The following is a 23,432-nucleotide window of genomic DNA, read 5'->3' on the forward strand; positions in this document are numbered from 1 at the left end:
TAGAAAGGGATTAAACTGAACACTTGGGAGTTCAGTTTAACCCACAATAGACCCAATCACATACAACAGCAAATTAACTCTTCCTAGACAGTTATGTTGTGGGTATAGATAAACCCAGACAATTAACCTATTTTGGCAAAAGAGAAAGAAAGAGATCAAGGAAAATAGCATCTGAAAAATCAAGCCCCTCTTAATGAGAATTTCTTCCATTGCTTGAATGCACATCCCAAATGGCATTCACCTGCCACAGCCAAGCCATGCCCTCTTCTGCCTGTCTTGCTTGAGGGGGGGGGGGGGGGTATGTGAGTATGTGATCTAATGGTGCAGTAAAGCTCTGGCAGGAAAATTCTGTTGCAAGGGTTCATGGGATACCAGGCCCTTTCTGAAGAAAATGAAGAGAAACTCACCCAAAAATCTTGAGGTTTATTTATTATTTCCTTTTTAGCGTGACTGTGCGCTTCCAGAACTACCCATAAAGGGATATGATCAAGTTACCGATGTTGTAAAAGTTACATTTTGCTCTGCTGTGTAGCTGTGTGACATCTTATTTGCTTGCCTGTTAGATTTCCATCCTGCCTTTCATTCAAAAACTCAAGATAAACACACAACACTCCCACCTCCTGTTTTTCTGTACTATAACAGCAACCCTGCAAGGTACACTGGGTTGAGAGAGAGAGATTAGTCCAAGATCACATGAACCTGGGTCGTTGTAGTCATAGTCCAACCTCTTAACCATTGTACCACATTGTTTGTCATGGAAAGTGGATTTATTCATTTATTATTAGATTTATATCCCACCTTTGCTTTGTACAACTCAAGGTGGCATACATAATGCTCCCACCTCCTATTTTCCCCACAACAACCACTCTGTGAGGTAGGTTTGGGCTGAGAGACAGGAACAGCAAAAAAATATGTGGAAAATTAATTTCTAGATTTGAAAAGAAACCATCTCCATACAATGTAAGAAGCACTAATAAACCTAAGTGCCTGGTACAGGCCACAATGTCATATGTGTTATAAAGTCATTATGCAAATGACTCAAATTATGCTGAGTCATTTCAGCAGTGATGTCATGACACGTATGACATCACTCGCTACCACACCTTCACTCCACAGATGCTCATTTAATAAACATATGGGGTTTTTTTTTCCTTCTTGGGCTAATACTCAAATATATCATGATGCTGTTAAAGAACATTTTTAATGGGTACCTTCCAAAATATTATGAGGAACGGGGGGAGGGGGGTATGTAGGAATGTACAAGAACCAACATACCTGCTCCATAGCCAGATCCTCACTCTGAAAGTAGCTCAGCCCACTTTCAACTAGGAGTTGAAACTTCTCCAAATTTTGGAGCATGTATTCCACCAAAATGGAGCCATGTTCTCTCATTATCGATTGTGGGGAAAACATAAATGAATAGTTATATTTTTTTTTAAGCAAAATGAGTTGATATCTGCAGAAAAGCTAGAACATTAAATGTGGAGGACAGCAAACAAAACATCATACAAATCAATGCAGGGACTTTTGTATGACATGTTTTTAAAATTTGATTTTTAAAGTCCCATAACTATTTTGCTTCTCCCCTCAACAAGCCAACTTTTACAGAAAAGTGGGTGTTTAAGACCAAAAAAAAAAAAAAAAACGCCAAATTTACTGCAGGGTCTTTCAAACGACTTGTCCTTGAAGTGTTTCTAAACGAGTACTACTTACTACATGTTTATTTTGGGATAGAATATAATTAAATGTGCAGCAAAAATGAATCCTATAGTGAGGTAGAGTTATGGCAAATTTGAGACTCAGTGGGGCTTGAAGAAAGGAAGAGTATGGTGGAAATGCAATAAATATGGTGGAACTGACTGTTGAGGGTTGAGGATGGGACAAATATGAGACAAACTCAGTAACTGTTTTCTTAAAAAAAAAAAAAAAAAGCATTATGCCAATCAGCTACAGATAGGACTTCTGTGAAAAGGAGATGGGTACTAATGAGGGGAACAAAATCTTAAGTGGATTCTCTGTTATGTTCTCTTCATCCACTCCCCCAAGACACTGTGATTGGACAAAAGATAGTTCTATGACTGCAAGAAATAGTCTGATTTGAGGGCAGATCTGCCAGTCACTGTATGCAATATTTTATCTCCTATTCCCTCCCTTTCCACCTAACCATTTTAAAAGAGCAAGGACCACATGGGTATTTGGTTTTGTTTTAAAATATTTTTGAAATGTAACAGATAGATAGATGATTGATAGATAGATATATAGATATATATAGTCACATCTCATGAGCTCCACCTCATTGAGAGAGAAAGAGAGGAGGTGGAGCTTTGGGGATGAATTTGATTTGGGAACAAAAGAAATTTGAGCTATCTTTTCCATCAGACTACCTCAAATCCTCTCAGGGTTTTGAATTCATGCCAATCAGTGCACATCTTTTTAAAAAAGTTATCTGTCAACAGCTGAAAATTGCTGTCTTTGGTCTATTGGCTGTAATATCATGGGAAATTCGGAGATATATTAAGAGCATTTGCTGGGTCAGAACAGAGAGACATTTAGTCCAGCATTCTAGTTCCTACAGCAAGGCAGATATCTCCTTCTGTTGTTACAGAAAGTGATATTCAGAGGCATCCTGTCCCCTATCCTGGAGAATAGCCATTGTGAGTAGAGGCATTGATAGCCTTATCCTCCAGCATATTAGCTGTTCAAGGGAATACTACCAGATCCTGAAGTGTAAGTGCTTAAGCAAACTGCACAGTTTGAACCATTTGTCTAGTCTGAATTAGAGAAGCTCTCAAGGGTCTCATGCAGACATCTTTCCCATCACCTTTTGCCTAACTTTCACAGAAGTTACTGGTCATTGAACCATGGAAGCTACTGAACTATCACTTCTCCCCAAATTCTAAAGAGGTAGCCTCTTTATGTCTCCAAGTAGGATTTCTCAAATTTGCATTTGCAAAATGTCTTCCTATTCATTTTCCCCAATGGGATTCTGCTGAGCATTCATGACTTGGGAGCAATTTTTCTTTTTTCTTGCTTAAATCATCTATGTATGTATGCACAAGCCTATGTGTGTTTTAGAACACTATTGAAGTTATTTTAATATTAGTTGCTATTTTAATTCAGTTTATTGTAAATCACATGGGGCTCTCAGAATGCAGTCATAAATATTATAATTATTGCCAGGATATTGCAGATCTTATTGTAAAAGGATTTATATACCTTAGGCAATGCATTCGTGAATATCCTTCCCCCATTTGCTTTAATAGTAGAATTTTACTCTTTATTTCAAATTTACCCTTGTGAATGTCACAGAACCTGATGAAATGTCCAACCAAAGAAATGGAAGTAATCTCATTGATTTATTGGACAAGATCACTTTGTTATGACAAATTCTCCTGTATATACTTTGTTTTGCTGCATCACAGATCACTAACTAACATTTGTCTGTAACTATTCATATGTAAAACTACTGAAGATATTGTCACTTCTTCAAACCCCCTAACTATAAGGAAATGGAGTTGTTTTTGGAATGCCTGGTCAGGAGGAAATGTATATATACTATTTGTTCATCCCAGCATAAACCATAATCAAAGCTTTTAAAAACAGTAAAAAAGGGATGTAGTGCCACCAATCTCTGTAAGATGGCCTATTTCTATAAACTGTAACCCATACTGCAAAAAAAGAAAGAAAAAAAGAAAAAGAAAAAAAGTCTTTTTGCATTTATTGGCTTCCTATGATTTAAACATAAAAATTGTAAGGAGATTTTTGGATCAGGATAGCGTTGACATAACTGGAAGCAACTTAAAATTTTACCAAGAGGTATTTGATATATTTCTCCTACCAGCATGCACTTGCCCTGATGGTCAGACCAGGAGCAATCAGCTGGATCATCAGAATATCTGGTGTTGCTGGAGGACCATGAAGGTGCCTCTGCCCTGGCTGTTCTATCAAGATTATCATTCATATTGGACTCGTCTGAGCTTCCTTTTTCATAGGGCAACACATTCATACTTCTTAATGAATGAAAGGAACATTAAATAATCTAACGCATTGTGCAAAATAGTTATCACAAGGAAAGTATAGCAGCTTCCATGTCATCTGATATCAAGTGCATCGCAACAGTTTTCACTAGAAGCAGTTCATAGAAAGTACAGCAGTGATACATTTAGTGTTACATAAATATGTAAGCAAGTCCTTAGTTACACCTTGGGAATATCTTCTTAAAAACATGAAAACGAAGTTAACAATCCCAACTGTTGCTCACTTCTATTTTCTGGTATTTTAATAACGAAACCTGAAAAATTAGCAGAAATGAAATTCACAGACAAGAAATACTTTAATTAAATATTGTGTAAAATGAACATTTTTATACAGTTAAATATCTGAAAAATGTACAGATAAAACAATCTTATTGTAGGGTCTTTAACAGTAAAATCTATCATTTAGTGAAGTTTCCCATTTGGAGACAAGGAAATATGAGTGTACTGACTAATCTAAAACACAAAACAGATTGTATTTATGAAGAAATGTTCTGATCATGTATGCCTGACCTTTCTTTTTAAGATCAAAACCATACTTATACAAAATTAAACTGAGGCAATTCAGTTTCATTGTGACTTTTAGGCTTTTCCACTTAGCTAAGCCTTATTGACTATCACAGGAAAAATGTGTGGCATGTTTGTAATTTGTGATATATTTATATCAATTTTAAAACCTCTTATAAACATTTCCTGAAAATGTGCATTTTTGTATTAAAATGGTCCCTCCTTTTTGCTTAGAAGTTTAAATCTGCTGCAGAGTGCAAAAGTGATTTTGCAGTGCTGCGTTTGAAAGCATTTAGTGCAAGAAAGAAAGGGGGAAAACAGCTTTGAAAGGATTGGCACTAACAGGCACAATATATTAAAGAGATCGTTCCAGTTTATAAATTACAGTCATTACTGTGAGTGTCTCTACAAAACAAAAATCTGAAAATAAAAAAAGTTACAAAATCAGGTGTGATCCCAATTGCATACAAATTCTTTCTCTTTGTTAAACAGTGCTGAGTTACAGAATATGCAGAGTGCAGCAGAGAGCAGGTACAAAAAGAGGTAACATAGCTGTTTACCAAGGATGCAGGTGACCAAGGTCAGCTATGGAGTTACCACTAGTCATTTTTCTAGGGGGTCGGGGCAAACCTCATCAAAATGAACAGAGGGCAGGCAACTATAGTCACATTAAAAGATTGCACCCCACGTTTGTGCTTTTATATACCATAAATTATCCAGATGAAGTAGTGATTCACTTGTTCTAAGCCCATGGTTAATGGCATAAAAGTTGTTCAAAGACGTCTAATTTTAAGGCATCCAAGGAAGTTAATGTGGCCAACACTGTAATTAAAACATCAGAAGTGAGTTTTATTTTATTTTTTTTAATTTAGGCTTCTGATTTTTTTTTTTCCCCCAGTAAACACAGTTCAGCTATGTGGCAAAGTCATGGGTGGCAACTTTCGAAAAGAAATCAGAAATCAGAGGATATGGAGGAAGAAAAAACAAAAATCCGAACACAAAATAGGAGAACCTTCTGTTTCCTGTGGCCGCATCACATGCACGTATTCTACTAGTATTCATTACAGCCATGTGGCACAATTTTGTTTTAACTATACAACAAACAACTTTATTTCAAAATTATTTGTTCAGATAACTTAAAAATAATATAAAAATAAACAATGTTTTTCCTCAAAATAACAGAAGGATGGAAAGTCAAAACAAATAACTTTCTGAAATACAAATGAAATGAATGAACACATTTTTTAAACAAAAAAAAATATGAAGGCAGCGATTCTTGGCTTAATGCTTTTCACAGCATCACAATACCAGTCAAATGACAAAAAACATACATACAGGAAAAATGGTGAAAATATACAAAATTTCAAAGATAAATACAATATTTATAATCAATATGTTACAAAATAAATTCCCTTGGTGATTGCAAGTGTTTATGTGAAAGGAAGTTGTAATGTAGGACTATTTTATTCCTTATCTTTAAAAGGAATAAAATTTGATCTTCTAAATATTTAAGTGGATCTGAAAAAAATTCAAGACAAGTGTATAAATATTTAGCTACAACTTTGGCAAAATCACAAAAGTCTACAATTTTATAACCACATACAAAACACATTAGGGAAGTAGGATCTAGAAGTCAAAAGGACAATTTTCTGGTACAAGAAACATAGACTTCACAGTAGCCTAAGAATGCAATAGTATACAGTGCTAGCAAAAGTTGAAAAAATGTTGCAGATCACACTTGCTTAACAGGAAGCTCTAGCAGTGGAAGTATATTTTTTAAACCAACAGACAGTAGCATTTTCCTCTGTCAGTGTGCTTGTTGAAGGCAAGAGAATTCAATATCAAAGTTACAATTTCTAACTACAATAAGTTACAAAGTTCCATTTCATTAAGATGAAGTTAAGCAATGATCAACCCTCCCATCCTCCCATCTCCCAAAATTATCTGAAATCATATATTCATCCTTTTTCCCCCCCAACCCCAGTTTTGCTGGCTCATACCTCCTTGGCCCCCTTTTTTCACCACAAAAAAATATTTCACATTATAGAGATACACAACCATTGTGAATCTAGTTATGAGTACAGAAAAATGTTTTGGAGGCATTTTTCATCAGTGTTTCATGATAATCAAAATGGTGCATCCACAAAGTTTTTCCCGACACATAGCAAGTACTAGACATAGCCAAGACGTAATCAGAAACTTTATACAAAATAGGTGTCGCTTTTTCCTTATTCTTCAGGACCAAGAAATGTGAAAATATGAGAGAAGTTCAGTCAATAAAATGGAATTGTTCATGAAGAAGTTGATTGTTTGCATGTTGATTCTTAGTATTTTAAATAAACTTTTTAAAACAAAGTTTGTTTGTTTGTTTGTTTTTTGTAGCATTTCAATGTTTTGCTGATTGTATTTTGAAGATACTGGTTCCATCAGCATATCTTATATACTAAACTTGTCCCCTAGAAAGCTCATCTTCTGAACTTGGTGCTACAGTAGCTAAACAAAAAATGAATTTACATTGGCGGAACTACAAGCCCAGACATAGCTGAAAAAAAGAGAAAAAGTACTATTAATTTACTTACATATGTATTGGAACTTGCAAAGAAAAAAAAATAAAATAAAAACTAAAGCTGGCCACATATAATCCTCTAGCAGCACCAATGTCTGCAAATCATTAGGAAGCATTCACCAAATCCATTTCCTAAAACACTTGGATTATGATCCAGATGCCTCTGACCACAGCTAACAAAAATACTGTTCATACAGCTTTGTCGGCAGATAGGAAGGTTTATGAACAAAAGGTTGTGCTGAATTAGGTGTCAAGGAATTCCATAAACAGAATATATAGGGGAAATGCATTTGGAATTCAGTAGTGATAAATGCAGAAGTTTATCAGTGTGTAGATCTTCATGGACCAGGTACTGCATGGAAAAGTTATCTGGATAGACAATTAATAGCTCCTTTAATCTGGCAAGACAGTAGCTATCAAACCAGTTTGGGGGTGGGAGTGGGGCATCTGTTTTTTGTATAATAAGCTATCCAACAAGAGAATCCTTTCCTTTCCTTTATCTACTTGTACATTTTATTTTTAAAATTGGATTTTTCTAACAGAGCTTTTTGTAAAGATTTGGCTTTGACATGAAAAGGACTCTGACTTGTGTGTGTGTGTGTATGTGTGTGTGTGTGTGCAAAGCATCCTACCTCCCACATGTGTGATATTTCTCTTAGCGTTTTGTTAATGGCAAACAGTGGCCCAGACTCCCTAGAGAAAGTCTATGCTGACAGCTAAGAAACAACATGGTCATTTTTGGTAAAGTCAGACAAGGCCAGCTCACTCACCAATCAAGAACCAGACACTTCTCAGGTTCCATAAATGAAAATCTGAATAACCTTATATTTTTTTGTCTTTTCAAGCATTCAGATCTAAATGGAAAGCCTCAGTTTTGACATTCTGTTAATTAGCACTTTCTTCTAATTGTATGCTGACTTTAATAAGTCAGTGACTTTCTGAGATCAAAGTCTACTATCTTACATCTGCTTTGGAATCCATCAAAGCACTATAACAAGACATAAGTTGAAATCTCCTATTTGTTAGCTCATGTTAATTTTTAAAATGTGTAGAAGCCAGTCCCAGGGCTCCTCTCTCTCACACACAAAAAGCTCAGGGTCAAGATACCCAAAGCGATGCATGATCTCTGGCCTCAGGAACTGATACTACCTACTTTAAAGAAATAGTAGCCATTAATGCAATTACTGAAGCACTGTAGGACTACACCAAAGCACTTACAGGGAGACAAGTTCATGGGTAGTCTCTTATGTCTTATCCTAAGAATGGGCCGGCAGGTTCAAATACTAGGACAAGCAATGCTGGGACTTGCAATACAGAATTTCTCTAAATTCTAAATGCAATCAGGATGTACACACACACACACACACACACACACTCATACACTCATTCAGGATATTGTGTATTAGTTAATGCAAAGACCAGGCTTGTTAAGTAAAAGGATTTTAAAATTCGTCATTGTGTTCTATTTAACTTGCTAGCAGGGTTATAATTTGGGCTGTTTTAACCTAATGGTATTTAAATGTTATGATGACACTGTTTCTCATTAATTTTTGTATAAGAAATATTAATACATTTTTATGTAGTGATGTGAACTTCAATTTCCCAGTTCATTAATTTCAAAAAATATCAATTTATCTCAGATTTGCTGTTACATTTTTTTCTGAAAGCTTGTATGTACACATTTCTTATGTAATACAATCTCTTTGCATGACTATCCATGTGCTTAAACAAGCAGCATAAAGAATCTGAGCTGTATGAAGTTTGTTCAATGTAATTTCACAGCAGCTCTACCATTAAATTCAATATTTCTGAAGCTGCCAAAAATATGTATTATTTTTTTTCCTCTATGGATCTCCTTTCCTTTCCTTTCCTTTCCTTTCCTTTCCTTTCCTTTCCTTTCCTTTCCTTTCCTTTCCTTTCCTTTCCTTTCCTTTCCTTTCCTTTCCTTTCCTTTCCTTTCCTTTCCTTTCCCTTTCCCTTTCCCTTTCCCTTTCCTTTCCTTTCCTCCTCTCCTCTCCTCTCCTCTCCCCGCCCCACCCCGCCCTTCCCTTCTCCTCCCCTCCCCTTTTTTTTTTTGTTTTGTTTAAATATGCTGGCAATTTCCTTGCCTCAGTTTTGCTGGTAGGTGAGGTTTTTATAAGCACTCCCTATAGAAGGACAAGAGTGTTGGGTGCAAAGGAAGGGGAACAAGAGCAGCTTCAAGTCTGGCATCCAGCAACATGCAGTATAAATTTGACTGGCTGCCAATTTATGGAGACACAGAGGCAACTAGCAGGTTTTTGTTTATTTATACCACACAGATTTGATAGTGAGATTGCTAGCAGGGTAGAAGTTAGGGTAGGATGGATTTGCTTATGCTGTATCAGTATAAAGAAAAATCTACTTGGTTACATAAAATATCAGTTTACATGAAGGGAAAGTTCCTCAGATTTAAACCTTTCAAACCATCAAGGCTAGATGGGGAAGGGACAACATCTCTACTTGGAGTATGATTAACTCACATTAAAAAGCATATGCCATGAAAGTGGTGGGTGATGATGAGCTAAGGTTTCTTTCTTTAACTGCAGGACCTGAGGAGTCATATGCAGATAAATAAACCTAAGTAGTGGTCTTTAGCTAAGGAAATCTGTCTAGAAATATTATGGTCAAAGGAGGAAAGCTACTGTTAGGTTGATAACAGAATCATGAGCGAGCTGTTTTTAGGTGATTTGCCTAAAATCATGGCTCTTTTAAGCCTTGGGTCTTTATTCTGGGGACAGAGATATTACATGGCCAAGGCCCTTGCATACAAGCTATAGCATGTATTCAGTACACGCTCAGATACTCTGTTACCTTAGAAAATTTGCTTTGAATTGATATATTAAAGCCAATTGAGTTATAAGGAAGTGATGTAATTTGGGAAAGACAAGCAAGGATACAAGTATGTCATAGCTAGACTGATGCACAAGTACACACTTATTTCACTGTATACTTGTGGACCTACTATTTGCATGATTGTATTAGGTGAAAGTTCACTGGCCTTAAAATTACCAAATGTTATGCCTCGGTACAGAGATCTTTGGGAATAGTAATACTCATGAATTCTTTTTTCATAGAATAAATGGAATGGTTAGAGTTGTGAGCATCTAATTTAATCAGTTTTCTGTGAATTTTTCTTGGGTACTCATGAATTTTGGGGGTGGGAAGAGAATGTCATGCATAACCCACATCTCATTCTACAGGTCAATCATATATGGCAGCTGGTTTTTTCATCCAGTTTGCTGCTTGCTTGTAAAATATTATTTAAATATTAATAAAGATAAGAAAAGACCATGGCAGAAATTAAGCTTATAAAAATGTAGATTCCTTGTACTTTTCAGTTTTCATGAGGAATACCTCTGGTATTAGATATAACTAATGGGACTGGGCAAATTGTGTGCGCTATTTGGAACATGTCTTTGTTTACATGGAAAGATTAGTCACAGGTTTACAGATGGAGCATAACAGCCAGATGCTCTTGCATTTCGACCCCTACATGCCATTGTCTGGATTGCAGCCAGTTCTTGCCAGCTGTGAATTCCTCCAATATGGCAGAGTTCCAACGTAGTTAGCTCTGCACAATGATGCCATCAGGACTGGAAGAAACAATACCAAATGGTAGAGTACTGTGAGGCATTGTTCACAATCTGTGGCCAGTAAACATTCCCTTGTGGTAAATGCAGTTCACAGACGAGGGACAGAGCAGAGCTTCGGCTATCTACAGTAAGCTCTCTTCCATTAATTGACGGCAATAAATACTAATAACACCATTACCATTTAGTAGCAAGTATTATGTCAAACTAGGCCAATAATGGAAAATGCAACCTTCAACCAAATTTCACCATCCTGTAATTCAGTGAAATAGTGGTGGAGACATTTGTTTTCAGTGTTCTGCATGGTCCATTATTAAACAAGCAAGCAAGCAAATCTAAGCACCCCGAGGGTAATACTGGACTTTAATTTTGATGAGGATTCATAACAGAAGAAGCCCTTTCACCTGCTTCTCAAACATAAGCTTTTCCTGGGGAAAAAAAAAATACAAATATGCCTTTCACCAAAAGTTACCATTTTGTAAACAGGGCATGAACTCAAACACAGTATTACCAATGCCATCAAGCATGCGACCTGTGGATAACTTTAATATATTAGTGGCTACCCACAGTTTAGTGACTAGAGTTTTGGAGGAGGAAACTTGTTGAGAGAAGATCAATATATTGTCTTTGAATAGCTATTCTTTCACAGCTTAAACCATCTCTCAAGATTGTTAGAAGAACAAAATGAAAAACATCTGAATTCCACATAAGGGATATCTACATGTAGGCCTTCATCTATGCCTGTACATAGTTAACAAACCAAATACAAGGCATTCCGAGTGGGATGGATGCTAAACTAAGCTTCTTCCCCAGCAGGCTTCCAAACAGTCTTCAGAACATTCAAATTCACCCAAACAGTTATATACACTACTCTTCATGGTATAATCTCTGTCTCACACACACGCAAACATACATAGAAACTTCTACATATACACTTACAAACAATTACATTCATCAACTTATATAAGAATATGTCTGTATCATTTTCCTGGTGAATCATGATTTTACTGGAAACTGGAACAATTATGACATGAGGAACAGTACATGACATGGAACCCTGCTAGGTGGGATATACGTTTTTTTATATTAACTCCATAGTATGGTTTATATTTTCTCCCATGCTACACCTGTAACAGGAGATGTAGTCTTTCTCTGACCATACCACTGATTCTTACCTGCTTGCCTATTAAAGTCCACAACACCAAATACCCATTTAGTTTACACATAAATGAATGTGAACAAATTGAGAAGAACAGATCTCTAATTAGCCATTTTTGGACTACGTTCTAAATTTATATGTATTAAATATGACGAATCTCACTGATTTCACAGGGATAATGTTAAAAGGGGCACATCTAACAATGTTTGAAATTATCAACAAATTTTGATAAGTGATTTTTTTAAAAAAAGCTTATATTTCAGCTATGTGATCAAATAAGTTTTGATCACATAGTTTTCAAACTATGTCTAACTGGGGTGGAAACATGCAGTGTTCTTCAAAATATTTGTTGGAAAGTTTTTTTCTTTCTCCTTAGTACAGTTGTTCTGAGTGCAATTTCTTGTTCTGGAAGGAATTTAGGTTTGGGTATTATAGATAAAGATCATAGCACAACAAAAAGAATTATATTTTTAAGTCTGTGCTAGATAAATAACCTTACTAAACATTATACTGCAAGAGAAGGCAAGTGAAAAGAAGGCGTTGTTTGCTTTTAGAAGTATAGATAGATTTTATGTTTAATATTTGGGCAAAGTTGCAGCAAATTTGTACTCTGCAATTCTCATATTATCTCAGATTGCAAAGGAATGCTATCCTTCAGAGATGCTGTGCCCAAGAGTTCCAGTTCAGAGGTCTCTATCTCAAGGGATATTGGCTGACCAACTCAGTTATGTGTAGGACTAAGTTATCTGTAAGTCCAACATCCTGTGTTACTATTCCTGATTTGGATAGCTCCTTCAATTTCTCTCTGTCAAGCCATGATTCAAGTTTGGGGTCCTGACAGAAGCTGAAGCTTTTGGAGAAAATGTGGGGTATGCATACAATAAATACATAAGTCATGAAATAATGAAACAAAAAATAGAAGGTGTGGGATCTTTCTATAAGGACGGCTGTAAACTTCCATCTGTCCATCTCCTCCTGTGCTTTTCAGTTAAGAGATGAACTTATAACAAGCAAAAGAACCTAAGGCAACCCTCCTCTGAATGGAGGTCAGGGTCAGCTATAAATGTGTTGATCTCAAAGATCATGCTCACTGGGGATGGGTAAATTTTCTGAAATTTATTACATGGAGCTTAATTTGCAAAAAGTAATTTTTAGAAAAAGCATAATATATTAGAAAGAGTTTTTAGGATTTAGACACATTAACAAAAGCCTAGTTTCAAGTATTAATTTCACTTTTTTATTTTCCTTGAAGCTTATTACTTATTAATTGACAGGATAAATATCAGTTATACTCCAAGTCAATGCATTTATACACATACACACTGGCACACAAGATTTATATTGAAGTGTTTGTTGTTGCTCGTTCTTAAAACAGGAATGAGTCACCAAAGTTAGCATTATGGCCCTTCATGTTTCTTCATATTATTAGTCTCCAATAGAATAAAATGGAAATGGAAACCACCTAATATATATTTGAGCTGATAAAGTAAAATCCTACTTTTCCCCCCCCCAAGTTATTTGTTCATTGTGTTTCTACCACCTAGCCAAGCAAATTGTGTACTTGTTTTACTACCATATCATTTTTTTTTATCCTTGAACTAACTCTCAAGAGTTATTAAGGATGGAAATATATATATAAAATTAAACTGGATCAGGAGCAAAAGCTACACACTTATTGCTTAATCACACTAAAAAAAAACCCATCATCTCCCTTCTATCACAGTTTTCAATATAATAACAATTGTTTTTTAAATATATGTTCTACTTTTCCTCTAGGAACTGAAAATAATGTGCACAACACGTCTTCCTCCAATTTTTCTCACAACTATTCATGGAGTACATTGATAGACTGTGGTGATGCTTTGCGGCTTTGTGACAGAGGGTTGGCTATTATAATTCCTTTTTTTTTTTTTTTTAAAGGTGCTGGATATGACCTTGGCAATTATAGACCAATCGGTTTGTTGAGTATCATAAGCCAAGTCTAAGCCTGAAATTTAGAATCAGACTTTTGGATTAGACAAAACGTGAGTTTATTTTAGGTGAACAACAAGCAGAGTTTAGGGTAGGAAAATTCCCCAGCATGTTTTAATACCTAATCAATAAATACTTATCAGTGTTGAAATCTTCTCTTTATGCTTTTATTTATCAACAAATTAAAACTATAGCTGTGTAAAAATTAGATGCAATCTGAATGGGGCACTCTCTAATGCAGTACATAATACAAGCACTTACAATGAAGTGTAAGACAAGGCCGTATTTTGGTGACTTCAATCTCTATATCAAGGTCTTAGCCAAAAACGTAAATATAGTGTAGCAGCACTCACCTAGATTATCTGAGTTAAACATTCTGGTATTACTGTACACTGATTATGCAGTCCCACTCTCAACATCTTTATTTGGCACTGAAGCCATTAGCCTATAATTGTAGCGAAGATCATTTATTCATTAAGTACCAAAAGATCAAAATAATGGCCAAAACACTGAAGCTGCACAACTGAATTTTCAATGTTCAACAGACAGAGCCAGTTAAATGCTTCAGTTATCTGAGGTGGTGGTATCCCATTTTTCCGGAGGTATGAAATCACAAATAGCACATGTAGCGTGAGCAGGACAAAGGATTATGACAGGCATTTTAATGTTTTTGAAATTCAACACATTTTTGATATTTTTTTCCCCTACTCAACGGCTGAGGGTAGCTTGGTCCTGGCTGCTGTCAAATTGTTCCAGTCAAAATCACTGGCCCAGTTTCTATATGGTCCACAATGACATCATACTTTAATTACACAGTGCTTAAATCAGTACAAATTAGGTTTCTCAGAGCAATTGTGTGGCTTCTGAGATGTGCACCAAGTGTAGTTTTATGATTAGAGGCTGGAATGTTAAGGCTGCAACCAGAATCTGGTTTGCAGTGACTAATTATTGGTGCATATATGGACATCTTATCCAAACATGGCAAAATTATGTGTAATGGTTTGCCACATGAGAGAGGAAATAACAGTTACAGTAGCTGCCATCATTTAATGTATGTTAGTAAAGTATATGTTAGAATTTTTAATAGGTATATATTAATTAGCAATAATGAGCATTATTCTCTTTGTAACCAGCTAATACGGTTGGCCTTTGGCCATAATAAAAATGCTTCATTTGACCTTAGGGTTGGGATGGACCAAGACAGGGTGACTGGCCCAAAGTCATCAAGTGAGCTTCCATAGCTGAAAATAGCTCTATGAACATTCGCATAACTTTATTAATTTTTAAAATGTATACCTTGTTCAATATCTAGGGGGTATAGATACGAAGTGAATTCATATGATAAGAGGCCCAAAATGTAACACAACAAGCTCCAGAAAAATAGATGATGTGGTATACACATGGGAATTATATAATTTCAAGATTACCCTGAAAAAATATCCATTCCATTCATTATAGTTACTTCTATGCCAAGCTATATCATATCAGGGGGAGGAAAGCAGGCCAAATCTTCTTTCTATGATAAAAGAGTTGCTGGAGATTTTCATGAGGGCCTGCTTTTAAGTGAATGCTTCCCCCAGAATTTCAAGGCGATACAGGTCTGCATGTAAAAAGCCCATCACCTCATTATGAATATTTGAATCAGCCTTTTTATTATCAAAATCTTTGACCTGATTAGTTCACTAAAGATTATTTGTTTTCTTGATATTGTGAACAATGCTTTCTCAATCGGGATAAAGCATTGTTGAGATCTGTTTCCTTTCAGAATTCTATGCCTTCAATTCCACTTAGAACCATTTGGACCTGTTCCTCCTCCTGGCTCTCTTAAAAATACCATCTAAAAATTCTTGTTCAAGACCCACTTCACATTTTATTCTGCAGTGTGGTTCACTCCAGGAAACAAAACCATATGGATATCTCCTTGCATGTAAAGCAGCACCCATGTGATTCAGGCTTTGAGGCTAGATATGAGAAAAACAAAGCCCACTCATACAAAAATATTTATTGGGAAGAGGCTGGCATATTTAGCAATTCATATTCATAATTACCTCTCCCATTTCCTGAGATCAGTAGTAGATGCTGGAAGAGGAAGATGCGGGCTACAAAGGATTCCTAAACTGGTTTGGGGATTTAAAATTACAGCCAGGAGGGAGGAAGAAAGGGCTGAGGCACTGGTAAATTTCCAGAGACTCCTGCATAGAAGAATGGGAGAAAGGAGGGGTTTAGGGTTTCTGACGCATTATGCAGCACGAAAGGAAGATGAGAGGAAGTGCCTTGATATATTTCTACTAATTGACAGAAAAAGAGCTCTAATAGAAGGAGAAGAAAAGAGTAAGTAAAGGTGGAAGATCCCTGATTTACCTATTTGCATTTAAGATTACATGAAACCCTTGACTGTAAATCAGAAAATCAAGGCTACATAACAAATATCTCCTTCAGGATTTGCCTGCAGTGAACATCTCAATGCCAATCTACAGTTGAGACACGTGGTTACTATTTGTTTTCATTTAGAAACAACTACTACTCTCAGATAACAAGTACTTGAATAATTCTTAAATACATTTCTTTAAATCAAAATGCCTACATTTAATTTAATTATATTAAATGCTATTAAGTACTTTTGTTTTTATATCCTTTAATAATGTTTTTAATTTCTGCAGAAACTTAAATACTAAACTGTGGTTGGACTAGTTCTTCAATGTAAAAAAGGCCAAATAAGTAACTTCTCAAATGCTTATTACATATAACAGATAGCATTATTCTATTCAGAGAATCTAAATTATTCAACTAACAAACACAGTAGAGTTTGCTAGAGTTGTAAAAAGTGTTTTGGTTTTTTTAAAAGCAACTATTCCCAAGGACAAGAAATTAAAATGAAATTATTGCATTAATAAAAATGTAAGAAGATGTATGTTGAGAAAGAAGATGTACCCCCTCTAAATAATGGATGCTCTGAGGCAGTGATATTGCCTAACAAATATCTATCAACCAGAGACAGTTGGTTTGGTTATATATTTTATTCCTGAAATTTGACTTGCCTGGCTTGGTTTTTGTTTGTTGGGATATGCCATCCAACAACAGGAGTATTCACCAAAATTCAGGCAAATGTCAAATCCAGAACTGATCTTTCTGGAGCCTGGAGCAGAATAGGGCCAGTCTAGTTCATCTTGAACTAGATCTGAACCTTCACAAATCCTCTATCCCACTCAGTAACTGGAGATGGGGACAGCATGGTGGTGCTTGTAGAAAAGATATTTTCTCATTAAACTAGTCTGGGGTGATGGAAGAAGAATGATGAAGACACTATTGGATTTCATTGACTGGAAGTGGCCCTTTAAGTCCAAAAGCTCTTAGTGATCAGGTAAGCAGAACCAGCCCAATCCCAAAGTCATGCTTGGGATAAAAGGAGAGAATTCAGTTTTAAAAAATGGCTTAGGGTTTGGGCACCCCGTTGGATTAAGAATCTGTAGCTTGGGTCCCGAGCAACAAATGGGACCATTTCTGGTTCATACTCTTGAACCAAACACAGTGGTGTGTTAATCAGGACACTTTGTAGATTTCTATTCGTGGATATTAAAAAGTAATCACTTTTTTTTTTAAAAAAAGTCATAAAATAGCATATTTAGTGGCATAAATTAGACTGACCTTAAATATTCTTATATTTTTAATAACATATACGTAACATATGCTTTAAAGTATTTAGGGATGTGTTTGGGTTATAAAATGCATACTACAAAGTTTGCATGATAAAGAGTCTAAAATGTGAATGCTTCTGTTAACTAAGAGGGAATGGCTGCTGCAATATTGTAGTGCATTCTACCAATTTATATAGCCTTAAGCGCTTACATTGTGTCTTGGTGTGTATTGCAGATAAGTTTCTGATCAATTCAGCTGAGACAGATGTTGGCCCTCCATTTGAAAAGATTTTTTCAATAAATCTTATTGAAATAAATGAATCTTGATAGAAAGATTTTTAAATAAAAAGCTATGTACCTAATAAGAATGTTTGTAGTGGCTTTCCTTCCCTCTAAACATATTCACTCATTAATGTCCTACAAGCTTTTTTGTAATTATCTATTCTGATATTTCTATTGGCAGTTTAAGTGGAATAAGCTCCAGTGCAAGCAGAAACCTAGTAATAGATTTGTAGGGGAACAACAGCAGCACTGAACAACATTTCAAATAGTTGTTGACATTTTTCATGTTTCAGAATAATGACCCAAGTAGGAAAAGTCCCATCTTGGAAGTGCTGCCGATTAAAATATCACTATCAAAAAAATCCCATGCATAAAATATATACAGACCTAAAGGAACAAACCTGGTCTATGAGAAATATTCCATATTTTGACTTTAGCTTAAAAATTAATGCGTAAAACCTTAAGAAGAAATGTTGGGAAAAGAGCCATTCTTCCTTCTAACGTAAGGCTTCAAATAATCAGCGTAAACTAAAATCGTAGACTACAGCTTTGCTGCTGCATTTAAGATCAAGGCTTTGTTCGCCTAGTACAAGCCAATGTTTTTTGAAAAAACTGATGTATATTGTTTCTTAAGTTTGGGAGTTGTGTCTTTTGATATTTGCCCATGATAATAATGCTGTTTTAAAAATTGAAAATGTCATCTTTTGGATGGGGGGGAGGGAAACCAAAACACCCTGAAATGACACGAAAAGTAATAGAGAAATCCAGCTCACCTTGAAGCCCATTTCCATTTGCACTGGTGCAAGATGGTGGAGGAGAAGCTTGGGGCCTGACAACGGGAGCAAAGGCGCTCTTTTGTTTCACTGCAGAGATGACATTGGCAGGTGAGAATGAGAAAATGCCGTGTGTACTGCTACAGTTTGAAGGAAGGGTGACCGAAGAGGCTGCCATGGTAGGGCTTGACGGCACTACTGCAATAAAGCAAAAATAATCAGGACTCATATTGAGGATGTTTATGGCAAACAGGAAGGGAAGAAAAAAAAAAGATGTATAGTAGGGCCTTGCCTCTTATGGTAAGGATAATACATATATAAAAATAAAATGCTTTGGCTTGCCAGGCTCTGGATAACAGGCAAACTCTTTTGTGTTGGACTTTGATTGTAGATTGAGCAGTCCAATCTGGTACTTACTTTTTCACTTTTAGCTATTAATTTTTTGAAAGTACCAATGTATTGTCCATGATCTTTTCTGTTTTTTTTTTTTTTAACTGTCCAGCCTCCAGAGTCACCCCTCCTTTTATCCAGTAGCTTACACTGAAGGAAATTAAAACAAAGTAAGTATGTTCTTAACGAACAGGAAGGATGCAATGATGTGCATTAGAAATAAAGACTTACTGCCGTAAGGGGAGTTAGCGGACGAGCCATTAAGGAATCCAGGGGAACCAGGTACACCAAGGTTGGGCATGCTGGCGTTGCCATATCCATTCATACTATTGCTGACTGTGTTGTAATTTGACTGCTGAGGAGTACTGCTTGGAACGTATCCTCGCGGGGAAACACTGCTTGTGTTGCGACTGTAACCTACTGTATTGGGAGGAAAAACCCACCCCAGGAAAATTATTATTATTATGGGGCATGAAGAGTTTTCTACCACATCGCAGATTGCACACTTTTGACTGATTGCGTCTATGTCGGTTGCTCCTGCTCTCTTACCCCTTTGCAAGGAAAGGTCTTTTCACACCATCTCTACTTAAACCATCTGTGATCACTCTGAGTTGCCCCTGCTTCTGGCAGAGACGACCGGCAAAGGTTCTTTCAGTCTGGTTGTGTCTGTTTCATTCACATTTGTCTTTAGCAGTAATGATCAAAAGTTGTAATTTCTGGTTTGCATTATCAAGATCTAAGCTCTCCCTTTTTAAGATTTCAAACGCCAGAGTTTGCAGAAACAGTTATAGGGTATGGTTCATATAATTTGCTGCAGAGATGTAACTCCCAAAAATTGGTTTAAAAGAAAATCTTCCTTTTTAGTGGTGATAATTTCCTATTAGAAATAAGAAAGGGCTTGTACTATTTGCCATGCTTCAATAAATATTCAATAAATACAAAAAACAACTATGCTTCAGTGTAGGGAATAGGTTTTTGATAGGGACATGACTCAAGAAGGTCACAATCACTTTGTTACTTTGTAAAAGGATATATTTGAAAATCCCATTAAAAGATGTCAGTGCTTGTTTCACAGAAATTTATATGCAATCCAACCCATGTTATATGCAAGTAAATCAGTAGGATTTATTCTGCCTTCTGTGTTTAGGATTGCAATTATCAATCACAATCAATTGTTTCAACAAGATTTGGCTACAAATAGCTGTTCTAGTACACAGTCAATGGCTATGTCCATGTGGAACATTAAACTAGGGTTTAGTGTTACAAGAATATCTTCTCCTATCTTCTCCAAATTTGTGTAATTCCTTCCAGTATAGCCACAAGAAAGAAACTTCTGTTTCTTTCAGATTAATCACAGTATCAAATGATCATTTTATACTGGCTTATTTATTTGTGTCAAAATTAAGATAAAATAATATTTTTAGACTTAGAAAACAAAGAAAGCTCTTGTCATTGAAATATGGAAATAAAATTGTCCAAATTCTTTCTCAAAACTACTCTGGATGGGCTCAAGGGAGACTAGTTTATTCTGACAATGCTAACCTATGGTTTAAGCATCATGCTGAAACCAGATGAAAATTATTTATTTATTTATTTATTTATTGTTTATTTATTTATTGTTTATTTATTTATTGATCAAATTTGTATAGCCGCCCATCTCACAGAAAAGCAACTCTGGGTGGCTTACAGTTATTTATTGTCATGATTCTACTATTTTTTGCTATTAGCAAAATAAATTTACTGAAACATACTTGGTCAGATATGCCACTTTTAGTAGAAAATGAGTATCGCATTTCATGTTAACTGTAATATATAAATCTATTCCTCTCAAAAAAAACTGGCATTTGCAGTTGTAAGATTTGCTGACAATCTCTATAACGTTATGAAATTTTGTATTTGTATAATTTTCGCCACAATAATATTTTTTACTAAACCTAAAGGATGGAGTGTGGTTTGACAGAAAGGGAGTGGTGGTGAAAAATGAATTGGAAGTGTGAGAAAAACAAAGGAAGATGCACACTAGGCGTCTTTATAAAGCTAAGACTACTGATTTTCAAATTTCATATTAATAATTTTATAATGCTTAGTTACTATTAAGTTCGAGTTAACTCTTTCCAATTAACATAACATGATAGAGCAAAACAAAATTCAAAGAATCCCGATTAGCAGGGAGCTAATTGCATAACTAAAATGACAGTTTCTAGAAGGTAAGATAATGGCATAGCTTTACTGCAAAAGTCTTAAAACTTCACATACCTTGGTCGTTAGTCTGTGATGTTTCTGAAACATTAACTGCTAGCTGGCTGCTAAATGAATTTACTCCCATCATACCAGTATGAGCTGGAGTGTTGGCAAGGGTAGGAATCTGATTGTGGTTACGGGGCACACTGTATAATGCTTCTGCAATATCGGCTGCTCGTTTCAGGATTATTTCCTAGGAAAGAGTAAATGGATAAATTTCTAACATATAATATAATTCAATTACCCTATATTTGATTTAGCAAATCCTAATAGGTGATGCATATTAACCTATTGTTATATCTGGCAGGATTACTGTATTCTTGGTAAAATTACATTCCTTTTCATTTACAAGTATTGTACATTGTACAGTCAAACTTGTATAACTTGCCAGTAGTGAATCCAGGGCGCAAATAAGTAGTTTAAATATCTTGCTAGTATTTTTACTAGTAACAATTACTTAAAAAAACAAAACAAAACAAAACACTTCTTTTTGTATTATGCAACACCTTATTTTCCAATATTTTGTAATACACGGCCCATGTTTTTATCTGGTGTAGCAGCTTTTTAAGCTGTGATCTGCTAGATGGTGTCTGCAGGTACCAATGTACCTTCATGTCCTCCATGCTCTCCCCCCCCCACCGTTTTTGTTTTTTGTTTTGTTTTTGTTTTGTAATTGGCCATGACATTATGGCAGCTATTGTTTAAATAAGCAAAACCCATCACTCCCATGGTAGCCACTGCATGGCTCTGAACCATAATCTATGATGCTGGCAGATGTTTTTCTACGTCCCACTCTATAGCTGAGAGCGATTGGCCCAAAATCACCTAGCCAGCTTCTGTGCCTATGGAAAGACTAGAACCTGGTCTCCCACCTCCTAAGGTTTCCAGCACCTTAACCACTACACCACACTGGCTCTCAGTACCCATAATATGTTCTCAAAATTCTGAATCTATCTGGTGGTCAAAAAGGGCTTTGCGTTAGTCCCAGATACATTAGACTAACTTTCAAAGTTGTTTTTTGTTACAACTGTTTCTGCTAAAACTGTGATGTATACATACACACACATACATACACACATACAAAAACTTCAGAGTTGAGATAGAAAAAACTGCCTTTGAGAATAAACGAATCGATGAATTCGAATTTTTTCTTAAGAGCGCTCGTTTCACATCAAACTGCCAAGTGACTGATACAACTTTGCTGTGCGCTGAAAGAATGCAGTGGTATTTTGTTAGAATTTCAAGGTGCAAATACTTGCTATACTATGGCTGGGTTCAGGCACCATGCTAAGGCATGGTATGCTTTAACCATTGTTGAAAAAAACCACAGTGAGTGGTTCAAATACTAAACCATAAACCATGATTTATAAACCATAATGAATAAGTTCATGTAACATATTAAACCAAAATCAAACAAATCACAACATGATTTAGAGCAGTATGTGAATCTGCCAATATAGATATGAATAAATGTCTATGTGAGGAAGACAACCAGGACCTACCTGATTGTTGTGGGGCATGCCATATAGAGCTTCAACAAGGTCAGCTGCTCTTTTAAGTAATACTTCCTGGAGGAAAAAGAAAACAGTCTATGATGAAAACGGGTACAGCGATGACTTAACATCTATTATTTTGAATTCTCGATAAACTAGATAAAGTATATTGGCTTGATTATGTTGTGTGTGAGAGAGAGAGAGAGAGAGAGAGATTGAGAGAGAGAGAGAGAAGTTTTACAGATAGTGAGACATTTTGCTTTGGAAGAAGAAAGTACTCGGTTTCAAGTCAAAGTTCGATAGGAGCCTAAAAATAATAATGTATTTTATATCCAGCTGTTCAATTATGCCTGACTAGAAAAGGTGTTTGCTGCTGTAGCATGTAGCTCTGGTGCTGAATTAGTGAAATCAGTGCTTGAGGTTTAATGATGTAGTCTTATGGGTATTAAACAAACAAACACATGGTAGAGATATGAAAGGCACAGGCATCACATTTGGCTGTTAATTCCTAGCACTTTAGTGGTGAAGAACAATAAGCAATTTTCCATATCTTAATTAAACTGGCAGAGTCCTTAAAGACAACATCTCACCCCTAATTCATGCCCCAAATTTGCAAGTGAGTTCAATGCTTATTCCTCTTTATTTTGAACAATAAAGTGAATTAACTTGGGTTAATCTAGTTCTTTCATAATGACATTAAGAAATTTTTCAATTAACCTCTTTGACTGCATGTTGTAAAGGACTTCATAAATGACTTCACATTCAGAGAG

The 23,432-nt window shown here is 35.8% G+C and overlaps 2 protein-coding genes across 7 annotated transcripts in view; one reads left to right on the top strand and one right to left on the bottom strand.

The window, feature by feature from the left end:
• Window positions 1–5,572, top strand: part of MGMT (O-6-methylguanine-DNA methyltransferase) — a 287,150-nt gene extending 281,578 nt beyond the window's left edge. Inside the window, exon 7 of the transcript XR_015794274.1 lies at window positions 5,440–5,572. The gene's annotated coding sequence lies outside the window, so the exon portion shown is untranslated. The remainder of the gene's footprint in view (window positions 1–5,439) is intronic.
• EBF3 (EBF transcription factor 3) overlaps window positions 4,310–23,432 on the bottom strand; it is a 186,123-nt gene continuing 167,000 nt past the window's right edge. Inside the window, exons 12-16 of one of the 6 annotated variants that reach the window (XM_088131686.1) lie at window positions 22,672–22,737; window positions 21,185–21,362; window positions 19,160–19,348; window positions 18,539–18,628; window positions 4,310–7,083 (exon numbers count right to left, since the gene is read on the bottom strand). In XM_088131686.1, coding sequence (XP_087987812.1) covers window positions 7,052–7,083; window positions 18,539–18,628; window positions 19,160–19,348; window positions 21,185–21,362; window positions 22,672–22,737 — 555 coding nt within the window. In that variant the 3' untranslated portion in view covers window positions 4,310–7,051. Of the gene's footprint in view, window positions 7,084–15,785; window positions 16,041–18,538; window positions 18,737–19,159; window positions 19,349–21,184; window positions 21,363–22,671; window positions 22,738–23,432 lie in introns of those variants that run through there. The other 5 variants (XM_088131683.1, XM_088131685.1, XM_088131682.1 and 2 more) reach the window with 5 other exon arrangements.

Source organism: Python bivittatus, unplaced genomic scaffold (genome assembly GCF_059951505.1).
Source record: "Python bivittatus isolate LINGU-HERP-01145 unplaced genomic scaffold, Pbiv_v1 ctg000980_np1212, whole genome shotgun sequence".
Taxonomy (NCBI): Eukaryota; Metazoa; Chordata; class Lepidosauria; order Squamata; family Pythonidae; genus Python; species Python bivittatus.